The sequence below is a fragment of the Cebidichthys violaceus genome, unplaced genomic scaffold (assembly GCF_023349555.1).
Source record: "Cebidichthys violaceus isolate CVI_PGR_0920_01 unplaced genomic scaffold, fCebVio1.0.p SCAF_7, whole genome shotgun sequence".
NCBI lineage: Eukaryota > Metazoa > Chordata > Actinopteri > Perciformes > Stichaeidae > Cebidichthys > Cebidichthys violaceus.
The window spans coordinates 8,909,821-8,923,741 of record NW_027176927.1 but is presented as its reverse complement, the minus strand read 5'-3'; the positions used below and the strand labels follow the sequence as shown (position 1 = coordinate 8,923,741).

At 44.7% G+C, this 13,921-nt stretch overlaps 1 protein-coding gene across 1 annotated transcript in view; it reads left to right on the top strand.

Moving 5' to 3' along the window:
• Positions 1–13,921, top strand: part of LOC137891619 (intermembrane lipid transfer protein VPS13B-like) — a 333,991-nt gene that overhangs the window by 215,269 nt on the left and 104,801 nt on the right. The window contains exons 33-34 of the mRNA XM_068736332.1: positions 3,652–3,778; positions 6,817–6,960. Coding sequence (XP_068592433.1) covers positions 3,652–3,778; positions 6,817–6,960 — 271 coding nt within the window. The remainder of the gene's footprint in view (positions 1–3,651; positions 3,779–6,816; positions 6,961–13,921) is intronic.

Sequence of the window (13,921 nt, the reverse complement as noted above, 5' to 3'; positions counted from 1 at the left end):
CATGGAGGAGATGCTGGCTGAGATACACACAATGCACAGTGTTTCACTGTATGTCTTACAGACACACACACACAGTTTGATATGATAAATTACTGCTCGGTGATGCTGAGCCCTCAGCTCGTAGACCTTTCACTGTAACAACCAATTTGTTGGATGTCACCCAGCTCTCTCTCCTCCATAATTTTCTGTCAGCTCCCTGCTGTACCCCATCTAATTAAAGCAAAACTACCCAAAAGACCTCTTTCAGGTTGAACCACAAAATACTTTTTAGGCAAACGTATGGAAGCTCTGAGAGGCAAGTGAGAAATTGTGAATGATCAAAATAGTTTTCTCTACTTTGTTTATGATTTAAGAACAGGTGACAAAAGGTTTTGCCAGGATAATCTTTGTATTTTCCTTAAATAGATGTTTCTCTATGCACTTTAAACCCTATGTATATTGATTGTGTGTTAACAAGTTATGTGAATTAATACTCATCTAATAGAAAACATGAATGTTTTTTGTACTATTTAGAACAGTGATGCTTCTTGTGGCTGAAAATAGTATTACAACAAACACTTGGAACAATCCCCTGCCCTAAATCTTTTTTTAACCTGTTTCACAGATTAAGAAATATTTAAGCAACTAAGAAAGATTGTTCTGGCAAAAATCCTGTCATAAACAGGTGAAAATAGATCAGACTTAGAAAATTGATCTCCAGAATTTTGTTTCCCACTTCCCTCTCGGGGCTGCCATACAATGTCAAGTTAAGGCTGAGGTGCTCAGCACACTTCTTAGAATAAGCTTTAAACATCAGTATAAAAACAGATGTTAAAAGCAAGAATGCATTTTAAGTTACTTTAGTTTATATTTTAGTGTTTTGGTATGTGTTGATTTTTATATTTGAAATCAACTCATATTTAGAAAATAATGATTTGAATAGAAAATAAGCCATGCTGTCTGGTTGGTTAAGAGTCTTGAATCAGATTGTTTCATATCAGTCATTCAGAATCAGTAAGCAAGTAGAGCTTTAGTTTTTGACATTTCAACAAGACAACGGAGTGGATCTATGGGATGGTTTTTCTAACCACTAGACCACCGTGATTCATTTTCACTCTCCCACTGTGTCCTCAGTAGTATTGGCCAACCATCCCATAATCCTCCTTCCGCTAACCGTTCCGTATTCAAACAGCCCTTTGAAGTAGCGGACTTGGACCTCTATGTAGCCTCTTACCCTCCTATTACTGAGACCCTAAAGCTCATATGAGCACAAGGCTACTGCTCTCGTCAATCCAGTCCCAATTCTTTTCTTTTCTACTCTCAATTGGCCTCTCTGTCGATGAAAACAGGGCTGCGCGGGCCCAGTGCCAAGGCCAAGATAGTCTGACAGGGCAATGAGGTGAGACTTTGGGCTCACGCGTTGGGCTCCAGAAGATGCCGAATGCCTTTTGAGTAGACTCAACTTTCTTTCGACGTGCTACAGCTGCAGGTCTGGATTTCTATTCAGAACTTGATTACCAGATGACCTAACATGTAGCTTAACAGTTACTTTTCTTCTCAAAGGATTGACACACATTACACTGTAGCAAAGGTCACTTTGGTGTGACATCAACTTGTTGCCAGTGTAGAGTCGTAGTGTTTAATCATCTAATAATCAGAATCTTCATCTCTTTTCATGTTCTTGAAAGTTGAAATTCACACCAGTGATGCTTCTGTGAGGTCACGGCGAGAAGGTCAAATTTGCCGTTGTCGCTGAGGGTTTTTGACCCCCACCCTCGCTCTCACTTTGAGCTTCCAAACAAATCATTCGAGGTGGCTGCGGTTGCCTCCTCGTTCCTTCCTCTCCTCGCCGTGGTGGGAGAACCAGCGGAGGTTCCGTCGGAAAATTGGGCTTCGCTGTGCCGCCACATGCTGCACTGCAAAACCCCGGCCTCAGACACCACCAGCACCACCGAGTCATAACTGAAAGTGTGATTGAGAATGTTCCGACACACCGAGGAAAGGGGAGTCAAGTTCACAGCTTTACTTGTCCGCTGCAATCACCCGCAGAAACACACCACCTCGCTTGTAACAAGTTTTGACACGCTCCACTTCCAAAGTTCACACCTTTCCCTCGTTCCCTACATCGATACCCCCCACCCCCACCCCCTCCCCTACCGCTCCCTCCAGCTTTGGAATCGTGACTGTTTTTTGGAGTTCAATTCCAGTAGTTGCGGATCTGCAGTGGCCTCAGTTGGCTTCCTGAGTTTTGTTGGGGTTTTTTTGCGAGGAATTTCCAGCGTTGTGGATCCACTGACAGGATCTGTCCTCGTCGCGGCGTGCATTTGCCAGCTAAGGAAAGACCCGTGTCACGGAGCTGTGAACTCTCTCCATCGCCTACCCCCCCTCCCATCAGCCACCCAGTGCAGGCTTCCCTCTTTTTGCCCGTGCCACGGATATCTCCACTTACTGTTCACACTGTGCAGCTCTGCATGAAAACAGAGTCCTTCTTTCCGTCCTTTGTGTTCCACTGGTCCCGTCGCAGGGCCCACGTATTGCTGGTAAACCGAGCCCTACGCCTACTGGCCCCCCTGGTGAATGATAGCACCTGTCCCGTGCAACCAGACACTCATTGTTTCAATCCCTGTCTGAGGGGAGATTAGCCAACAGCAATTGGCCCCACAGATCATTTCACCTCTGAATTAGGGCCTCCCTCGAACTCTCCGCGCAGAGAAATGTGTCAGGAAATAATCCCTTAAGGGCACTGGTAATGCACATTTGTGTAGTAGAAGTGAATATGATATTGGTGCTGGTTAAGTACTGTACTTTAGGCCACCTAGAAATAGGGCCTTTTATAATCCTGGCCAACTATAAATATTGGAAGCCGTACCGCTTGATTGTTTTAATAGCAGCAGATGTGGCAATTAACACCACTTTGTAAAGCCTTCTTGTATATTTGTTTTACTGCTAACAAATGTTCCCACAAATATGACTTGATTGTGGGAATGAACATTAGTGGAGACGGAGAGAGTTGATGTGAGAAGGTCTCCATTTGATCTTGTGTATACAATTAAGGGGTGTTCCCAATTGAGACTTGTCAAATAACGTCTCACTCCGTCTCTGTAGCCATGCGGTATTCAAGCGCCCGGCTCAAATGTGTTAGACCAGAAATGTTTTTTTTTTTTTTTTTTAAGCTCACTTATGGGAATATTTCACAAGTCTCGCTTGTGAGAGGAAAATCCAGTTCAGCTTTTCATTCTACTGGTTTGGATTTAAGAAAGAGTTTCAAATGGGAGTCTGCCTGTCAGCTCGGGGCGAAACAAAAAGCTTCGTTTTGAACATGTTGCGGTTTCCACTGTGTTGTGTTGACTGGTCGTCGTCCTAGGCCGATGGGAACAGTGTTACAAACATTTTACAACTGGTATCCATAACAAGTTATTAGTGAATAAAGTTTTGTGGGAATGCAAGCGAGTAAGCGGTCCCTTATGGTTGCTGTCAGAATCGCTTCAACACCAGGACCATTTACTTTTAACTAGAATATAATTCAGTTATTTTTAAATGAGGTACCCGATCTCCAAATGTCCAGGTTCATCCCATCATTTTCCCCACATATTAAGAGCAGACATATAAGTTCTGGAACCTGTCTGAAGAAGTGCCTGCTAACAGTTTGATCCTGTATGTGTCTCCGTTCAGTATCAGGAGGCACCAGGAGCGGCGGGCCATCCTGACGCCCATCCTCACTGACTTTTCTGTCCGGGTCACTGCTGCCCCGGCCATCATCTTCAGCAAGAACCTGTCCCCTGACTGTGGACAGGCAGAGGTCAGTGTCCACCCAACATCAATCCAGGGTTTCACCTTTCTCTGAAAAGGATTCATATTTTTCTGAAAGAGTAGATGTATACGTGCTGTGGCAAGCTAGTTAAAACAGTAATAGTGAAAGAATGAAAGTATCCAAATGTAAGTTTAATATCTGATAATGAATGAAAACGGGTCCTGAGGATGTAGGGATTTGCTGAAAGAGAGAGTTAGGATGTTTGTGGGTCCAGAACTCAAATGATCCAAAATACCCCTTTAATGGGAGACACTACAGGTGAACAGGGTAAACAGGTGAACAGGGTAAACATTTTAACCAAGAGATATCCCCATGAAACTTCCCCAGTTGATTATTTACATTAACAATAAATCTTTTTTTTTGTATTACAAGTTTTCATAAATGTTATATTTATATATGCAAATGTTGAATTACCTTATTAAATATATGCATATTTTCATACATTTCCAGAACAGAAATGCGAACATTTTAGTTTAATTTTTTTGACATATTAGAGTCAAAGGGTTCTACAGAGGGAATTTTGGATTACTCTTTTTATCACTTCATAAATCTGTCAGTATTGTCAACATACAAAAAAATCAATTTTCACCATGTTTTTAGTTATAAAATGTTGTATAAAACAGGCTGTGAAGGATATATGAACAATCTGTGAAAACCTTCAGAGTATAGAGAGCAACGAAACTGTAAAGTTTGGTGGATGTAAGAGCTCCTGAATCTAATTTAGAAGTCTAAAGACATGAATCGTAAAATTACATTTTGATGACACTACAGGTGAATACGGTAACAAAAAACAAACTAATAGAAACTTTCCCAGTTGATTACTGATTAAGACAATTATTTTTCTGAAATGTTCTGTTTAGATATGCAAATTAGTCTTTATCTAATGGTAACTTTTGGTGAATTTAGTAGAAATCTACAGACACAAATAGACAAAGTAGTAAAATAAATGTTTTATTTCCGCTAGTCTGAAGGAAGACGTGTTGTATGAGCATGTAGCCCAAAATCTCTGAGTTGAATAGCAAATGAAAACCAATGTTTTTGCCTGGAGTGTCTCCCCTTAAACGAGGATTTTCTAAGAAGCCCACAGAGTTTCGCAGGTTGCACATTTTTCTTCTACTCTGTCGAGGTTCGTTCACCGCTTCCACTTAACACTGAATGCCCTCAGACTGCGACCTGCTACAACCATGATTGTAACCATTACTCTCACAGTCCGCTGTCCATATGAAAATAGACATTGATTATGTGAGATGTCAGAAGTATTTACTCTCTGCCTCCGCAACATACAGTAACTTACTCATTAGGAATCCCTCCGCCCAGTCCGCCGTGTAATGGAGGCTTCTGACCCACACGGTTCAGACCCGTTCTGCTTATACAGCTGATGTTTTCTGGCACGGCTCCCTGAGACTTCCTGCCTCTTTGATGCCTCGTACGTCCACGCTAACGCGCCCCCTGACAATGTGTAACAGCTAATCCATAGTTTGCACTGACGCACACACACACACACACACACACACACAATGTGATGTGTATAACTCTCTGAGATATGGAGACTTAGAGCCAATAACAACACAAACAGGACTTTTAACAACAGTTTGTATCATAAAATTAATTTTCAACTAACTGTTTTAATGGATGTACGCGCGCTTTACACACATGTAACAGCTGTTTTTTATTGACTTATTCATGCATTCATTATAATCTTCACTACAAGTTCCTCATCTGTAGTCTACATTTGCATTCACTGCTGCAACATATTATTCTGTAGCTATTATTGTGACCGTATGATATTATGGCCTTGTGTGTTAGAATAAGTGCTACTGCTACATCTACTAAAAAAAGTAAAAGTCTGATTCTTTCCAGTCAGATGTTTGAGAGGACCATTCTATACTTTTATCCTTTTAACTTGTAGAGCATCCTCTTTACTAATAAATGGTATTCAGTTTAGTACGTGGAGAACAAACAATGTGGCTGACTACAGAGAGAGACAATGGTCCCTCTGATGAATCAGAACAGAAGAAACCAGCAGTCATTGGGAAAAGAAACTGGATGCGTGGCATCAAAATGTGTGCATATTTAAAAGGGAACAGCTTCTTGTTTCAGTGTCATGTCTTTCATAATAAAGCAGCGCAGAACAAGCTGGAATGAACAGGCAACATGCTTTCACACTATTGGATTATCAGCTGAACAAATCACAGCTTAAATAACTTCTAACCACTGAGTAGACTGCAGAGGGCCCAAAATCAAAAACAGTTACCCAAAATAGTTTCGAGCCAAAATGCGAGAACCGTTGTGGTTCAATAATGATCGAGGGTCACTTATGCTTTTCTAGACTGGAACACCAATTCATAATCAAAGGCTATTTGGGGAAAAAAACTATATTCTCTCCTGGCATGTAACACTTTAAGATTTCATCATTTCATTTGAATTAAAATTATTCTTCATATTCTAATTATATGTTTTGTCTCTGTTGAGATAGAAACAACAAAGAAAATGTGATATTTATAATACATTGAATATTGAATCAAATACATTACCAGTCCTTTTATGTTTTTTTTAAACAGTGGGTCTGAATAGATTATGTTTACACAGTAGTTGCCAATACCTACTGTGAGTCACAGTAGGTCCGGTGTGTGTGCGTGCGTGCGTGCGTGTGAGTGTGTGTGTGTGTGTGTGTGTGTGTGTGTGTGTGTGTGTGTGTGTGTGTGTGTGTGTGTGTGTGTGTGTGTGTGTGTGTGTGTGTGTGTGGTTAAACCCAGAGTGTTACTGAGTGATATCCTGTTAGAGTTAGCCTCCAGGCTGAGGTTTGAACTGCCGGCTGTGGGCGGGACCCTGGAGAGGACCGAGGGGAGAGAGAGGAAGCAGGGAGCAAGCTGAGCTAAAAGGGAACAAGATAAAGGGGAGATAGAACATTAAAAAACGACAGAGCTCACAAACAATCCTTATGTGTTATTGAATGTATTTTCTCGCTCTCTCTCTCTCCACCCACCTTCCCTCTTTCCATTTTGTCATCTTCTTCATGTCTGTAGGAGGTGGTGGTGTGTGGCCACTCTCTGGAGGTGAACGTGACCAGCAGTCTGGATTTCTACCTCAGCGTTGCCCAGGTGCAGCTCCTGCAGCAGCTCCTCAGAGAAAACCTGGTGGGGATGGACGCTCCTGAGAAGAGCTCTGAGGTGCGTGTACTGTAATCAGCAACCATCACTTTGTGAAGTGCCACAGTTTGACCCACATCCACATACAAATCATTGCATGGGTCGACGCCAGTTTGGCTAAAAAAAACCAGTTTTTTCCCCCATCCACTCGCCCCTAACTATCGCCCCTCGCTATTTTGGGCGAATCCGACACATTTAAATATTTACTCAGAGCGAGGATGGTTCTCTAATGTGACCTTAGTTTACGGCGCCATGCTCAGCTGCTGCTTTCAGGGTCCTCTCTATTGTTTACAGGACAGGGAGCTCCCAGGCGCCGTTTGCCCCGTCTGACCGCTTTAATAAGGCTTTTCTAATGGAACACAATATAAAAATATTTACCAGCTGTGGTGAGGATGGGAGTCACAGAGGAGGGAAGCAGGACAGGGGACGAGGGGACGAGGGGGGGGGGGGGGGGGGGGGGGGTTAATGGGATGAAATGAAGCCAGTGGTTTTACTGTTGTGCCCTCTCTGGATTCATTACGGGAAAAGTGTGTTACTGACGTGCAGCAACTGCGTCAGATGACTCAGAACCCAGAAAGGCTTCTGTGAAGTGACGTTCTTCAGGGGAAAAAGGACATTGCACAAGGAGCAGTGATCCTTTGTTGTTTAGTGTTACCACTGACAGTCCTGTAGGAACTAATAAAGCTGAATCTTTGGTCCAAACCAACAACATTAAATCAAAGGTTAAAATGGACATCAAAACAAGTTACAAAGTGCTCTCCATACAATTAAAAAAAACTATAAGCAAACTGTTTATAAGGTATTATGATCAGAAAAAATAGTAAAACAACAGTAAAATCAATAAAAGCCAAGACTGAAATAGTGAGTTTTAAAAAGTGACTTAAAAAAAAAAGACGTGTCCGCTTCCCATAGCTCCTCCCGCAGGTCATTCCACAAATATAGCTCAACTTACTGCAATATTCAGATCAACGGCCAAATGTGTGTCAAAATACCTTTTTGAAGTAATCATTGAGGCCCTGCAGGATGTCCTGGCCTACACATCATGTTCTAAAGACCAACGCAAACATCTTTGTTTGGTACTGATCCCCACAAAAATCACACGCAATCACTTGTATATGTTTTTTTTCATGAAGATGACAATAATGATGTTCAAATCATCAGTGAAAATAATCGCAATTTGATATTTTTTCCCAAAATGGTTCATCCCTAACATCAAGTCAGTCCGCCTGTCATATTTGTTACTAAGGTGAGACTATGTCGTGTGACGTTTGCTCACTGCTTTACGTATTCATGTATTTAGTTATTTATACAGTCAGTCCTAAGGAGGTGTCTGCTGTGCATCTGCTTCTGATTTGGGTGATCTCGGAGCCCTCACCCCTGACTCGTAATGATTCATGGCTCGATTCTGTTGAGGGGCAGCTAACGGCTGCTGAGGGTTCATGCAGGTTCAAGGCAGGATGAGAGTTCAGCAAGCAGCTATTCGGGGAGGTCCACAATTGGCAACAATGTCGAAAAAAAACAAGAAAACGTTCAGCTTTACTCCGTAAAGAAAGGTTTAAGTTTCTTTCACCTTTATTTCTCAAGGCGGTGTAAACTGAGCATCTTTTCCAGCTTCACATACACACAGTTCCACACATTCACAGAAAACCTTCCTCTTATGATTAAAATTTTTGATGCATTTAGGCGGTGCAACTCCAGCCGGAGGATCTCGGGATTAAGGGTGTTGCTCAAGGGCACTGCGGCAGAAAGTGTGTCTTTCAGCCATGTTTCCCAGTTTATCCAGAGATGAGAACAGTCGACGTTTTGTTCTGAAAAATCACATCTAACCGCTGTGTTATTACTGCCTTCGGCTGGATTAAGTGGAATTGAAATGACCCATAGGTCCAGAGTGTTGTAATACAATGATCATCCATCCGCTATTGAGAAATGAAGTATATATGCTTGGGAAAATTCCTCTCTGCTTTCATTTAATATTCACTTTTTGGTCACAGTTGTTGGGAACTCTCACTTTTTTCTTTTACTTTTATTATGCCGTATTCATTTCAGGTGCATTATCCCATGTTTCTTACTCGTAAGGGTTTTATAGTAGGGCCATTATGGAGCGCAACAGTATCATTAACACTGAGGTCAGTCCGTGTGTGTCTTCACCTCGCTGCAGCTGCAGAGCACGGAGGTCACTCTGAAGAAATGTGCTCTGGCTTCGGCTCTTTTTGGACACTAAAACACTAAAACTATTTGTACCTCCGTCCGTCTCGGTGTCGTCAGCCTTTTTGGCGGCCTCCTCTGTCCGGCTGCTTGGCCCCGGAGCCTGCGGAGAGGGGAGGTCAGTGTGTGACTTAAAGATGTGTCTCTGGTCTCCGCGGGAGCTCATTCTGCAAGCTGCAGAGCCCTCTAGTGGTGCGTCCAGCTACAGCACGGTGCTCAGAGAGGGGCTGCTTCTCTTCACCAGCAGTGTGCTCTGCCAGCAGCCTGCTGTCTACCCCCTCTCTCACACTCACACATTAGATACACCACCATCGGGTTGTATCAGTAGTACGTGTGCTGACATTGTTTGGAGTAGGACTTTGGAACAGGTGAAGGCTTTTTGATGTAGCTAGAAATCAAACAGATGCCTGTCCACCCCCTGCTAACAGCTTACAAATAATAATCATAAAGTTCAGATGTATTTCCATTGCCAGTTTCCACAATATCACAATCTGGATTCTGTGTTTTTTATTTTCCAAACCTAACTTCCGTAATGATATTTATAGTATTTGACAGTTTTGTTTGTACTTTTTTTATACAACCTGTTCAAAGGATTCAATTAGAAACAGGGCCTGGATCTCAAGCATGTGGTGCCGGGGGGGGGGGAGGGGGGGGGGGGGGGGGAGGACTGTTTTTGTTGTCGTGCCTCAATAAAGCCCAGTCAGCGCTGTGTCCCCGGCAAGAGTTTAAATTAAACATCGCTCACTCTCTCTCTCATTTCCAAATCGTTTCCTCTCTTGTTTTTAATTATTTTTTTCCCTTCTCTCTCTCTCGACATTTAGACATTTTGAGAACATGCTTGTTCTCCACGATCCTGGGCGCTGATTTCAAACGTTTCCCATCGCCCCTCACAGCTGTGTTTTATTGTCTGGGTTAATGAATTTGTTTTGCAGGGGCTTTTTGGGTTCCCTGGCAGTGGTGAGGCGAGCCAGGCACGTGGGCAGTGTGTGTGTGTGTGTGTGTGTGTGTGTGTGTGTGTGTGTGTGTGTGTCTGTCCGTGTCTGTCTGTCCACACTCATGACCCTTGACCCTTGCGTACATACAGACTCTGCATTCGGTGTCATGGTAGCTCAACGTCTACAGTTTAACTTAAATCCTGATTGAAATGCAAATGCAACATGATTTCGAAGCAGAATAGTTGCTCTGTAAGTCTGTCGCATTATCAGGATGTTTATCGCGGCATTAGCCACGGTCCGTCGCAGGTTGACCTCATCTCTGTATTTCTTTGCTGGATGTTAATGATGATAAAGCGACGCTGGGCTGAGACCAGGCAGCTTTCAGCAGCAGGAGGTCCCACAGTCAGGGGGGGCCGTGAATGGAAGACAGAGCGGCCCTCCGACACTCATCTCACCGCTCTGTCCTCGGGCACTGTCACCCGGCAACTCGAAAAAGTGTACACCCTCACACACGCATGCACACACATGGTCCCCACATTGTCGCCATGGCAACCGCCTGCAGCCTCTTATTTGGGAACCAGCGCTGTGATGCTTTGTGCCTGAGCAGCTTGTTTGTGTGTTTGGCGCTTCGGTGCGTCGGCTCCGCTGAAGTCTTTGCGTGGAGAAGTTTGCAGATCTTCATCCTCCCGCCACCGCCACTTGTTCCTTCACTTCGCCCACCTCGATGCCACACGCTCTTCTGAGCAGATTTTAGAGAGCAACCTCTCACGGTCGGCGCCACGGTCGGCGCCACTGTCATGCAGTCGCCGCAATGACAAGCTCCCAAAGTATTTTAGTGATGTCCTACCAAACTGGTTAAGAGCCAGAATAGAGGGTTTTTTTTTAATTGCTTCCCTCATCCCATGTTGGTTCGTCCCTCTCTTACGCTCTCTCACTCTCACATACACACACACACACACACACACACACACACACACACACACACACACACGAATAGAGGCAGCCAGGGTCAGCCATGTGCTCGTACCACAGTGTGAGAGGAAAATACCCTCTGGTGCAGGGGAAGTCCCGCTCGGCTTCATCCTCCACCTCATCCTGGGATGATTACACGCATGGGAAACAGGGCTTTAGACTTCCTCCAACACTCATGCACACACACACACACACACACACACACACACACACACACACACACACACCGATGCCAGTGCACGCACACACACTAAGGCAGCACCCATGTTCAGGACTGAGGTATCAGACCTCACAGGAACCTCTGAATTAGAGTTTTTTAGTAAACACACATGGGGGAAACCTCAATCACCCATTACCTGCCTTATCTCTACTCTTCCTCTCCCCCTTTCTTTTTCTCTCTTTTCTTTTCCTTCCTTCTCCAGTTGGCATCGTGAGGCGATATGCATCTTTATCTCCCACCCACTTGGTCGTTCCGTCTCAATCTCCTGAGGTCTCTTAACCATCCAGCTCTTTCTTCATTCCCCCTTTTCTTTTGCTCGTTTTCCTCTGTTTTCCATGCTCTTCGTCCCCTCTCATTCATCTCTTTTTCCGTGGGACTGGCACAGCTCCTGGTTGGAAAACGTGTTGGCCCATCCAGAGCTGGCTAGTTTAGTAGCTTGAGCTGGCTGACAGTGGAGAGGGTTCCTCCTCTGGAGACAGATGGACCGATGCAGCACCATAGACAGCGTGGGTAGGTGGCCAGCCAAGACCGACCGCCGTGAGGAGTGAATTCACAGAGGGTGCGAGCGCTCTGGTCGGTAGCTGGTTTGGTTTCTCAGTGGGTTTGGACAGCAGTTTTAGGTTGTTAGTGGGGAGGAGGCAGTGTTTTACAGAAGCATGTCTTTTTGTGTGCTCATCATCCACACAACCACTCTCAAATACAGTTTGAGTATCAAGTTTGGCTCGATTAACTTTCGTGAAGTGAAAACGCACTGTGAAAGGGTTAAAGTTGTAAGACCAAACACAGAGGAGTCCCAGACCAGACCACGCTGTGGTAGCGACCTGTCAATTACAAGGTAGCCCCGCCCTAAAGCATACCCTGCTTTATGGTCTGTTTGACTCTAAATGGACCATCATTTACTAAATGAACATCATGCTGTATTGAAGAAGACTTGAAACTAGAGATTGAGACCATAAACTCATGTTTACAATGTTTACTGAGGTAATAAATCAAGAGAGAAGTAGAGTCATTTTCTCATAGACTTCTATACAATCTGACTTCTTTGTGCAACCAGATGTCGCTGAGCTAACTCTTTAGCTTGCAGGTGAATAGAACGATGAAACCCATGAACCAAATGGAGACCGTCCTGCACCCCGGTCCTCTCTCCAGAGTCCTTCACTGTGGGAGAAGGGAAGCTCGGTGACCTATTCTCTCCGTGTTGTATAACAACTCATCTGTGGTTCACATAGGAGTACTAGCTGAACGTCAAGAGCACATAAGACGGCTTATCTAAGCCATGGTGTTGTTGACGATCTTGGCTCAGCTAGCGACCTGGGGGCCCCGGATCCTCGTCTGCGTATGTTTAAAGTAAAACCATTTCCAAGGCCGCTCCTCTCCGTGATGAGTGTTTCATATTGTCTCATAGCCTTTTGCCTTGAGAACTTGAGTTTCTCCAATCTTGACCTCTGATCTTTCCAGGACAGTGAGGTGTCTGAGGAGCTTTTATGTGCTCCGCCAGGCCAACAGAAACAGGGAGACATCAGATGCGAGTGTAAAAACTCCCCGAAGGCGCGGGAAAAAGGAACGGCCGAGAGAGTGGAGACAGCTTCGGAGAGGATGGTCCAGATGACGGAGAACGCAAAAAAAACGCAAATGGGGGGTGGGTGGGGGGGCAAGGAGTAAGGGAGAGGTCCGCGGAGATGACACATGACACAGTGAGAAAAGGCCAGTCTGAATCCGGTGTTTGTTTGGATTCCTGGCTCTGTCCGAAACGTTTGTCTGTAAATGTGGGAGCTGAACGTTCGTCAGAGGTCGGCTCTTAACCAGGCCGCCTGGCTATTAGTCCTCTCTGAGGGCCGGATCCCTTTCACCCTGACCTCTTCCCATCCTGCTTAGCGCCGCTTTCCTTTGCCCTGTTGCTGCTCAGAGTAATAATAAATAAGGGTTCCCTGCACGGCCATCTCCTTTTCCATTCTGGCTGCCTTACATCTGTTAAGTAAGCGTCGTTGTCTCAGCTTATCTTAAACACACATATTTTCATAGCCAGTGTTCATCTCGCTGCCCTTCTTTTGTTATGAAAACGTATCTTTTTTTTTCTCTCTCCCCCCTCTCGTTTTTGTTCGTGTCTCACTGACCCTCCTGTGTGAATCAACTGCTAATTGACAGCCAGTCATAACAACTCACCTTGGCTGTTCAGCCCCCCCCCCCTCAAAGCATGGCCTAGGCACATTCTTAAATCGGGCCCCCCCTTTGGAAATTCAATCTATTTGAGATCAGTAGCAGCTGAATTTGCTCTCCCCTCAATCGGTTTTGGTGAAATTGGCGTGAAAACTCAAGATAAAAATCACGGAGGTTGGAATTCTGTTAGGGCAGAGTGGGAAACAAACGGCGCCTTTGAGGAGAGGCAGCGGGGCCCCCGCCGTGAACCCTGGGATCGGGTGTCGACTCAGGTGAGGAGGAGTCAGGAGTGCCCCCCCTCTCTCTCACTGCCTGCAGGGGAAACCGGGTCACACTCCCAGGGGACCAGTAAAAGCAGGGCACACCAGGCCAGCTAGAGCAGACACATATGAACACACATCATGGTCGACTTTGTTCTGTGAAAAAGAGCAGATTTTTTTTTGTCTGAGAGGTGAAAAGAAGAAACTGTTTTGTTTTTTCTTCTCTACACCTG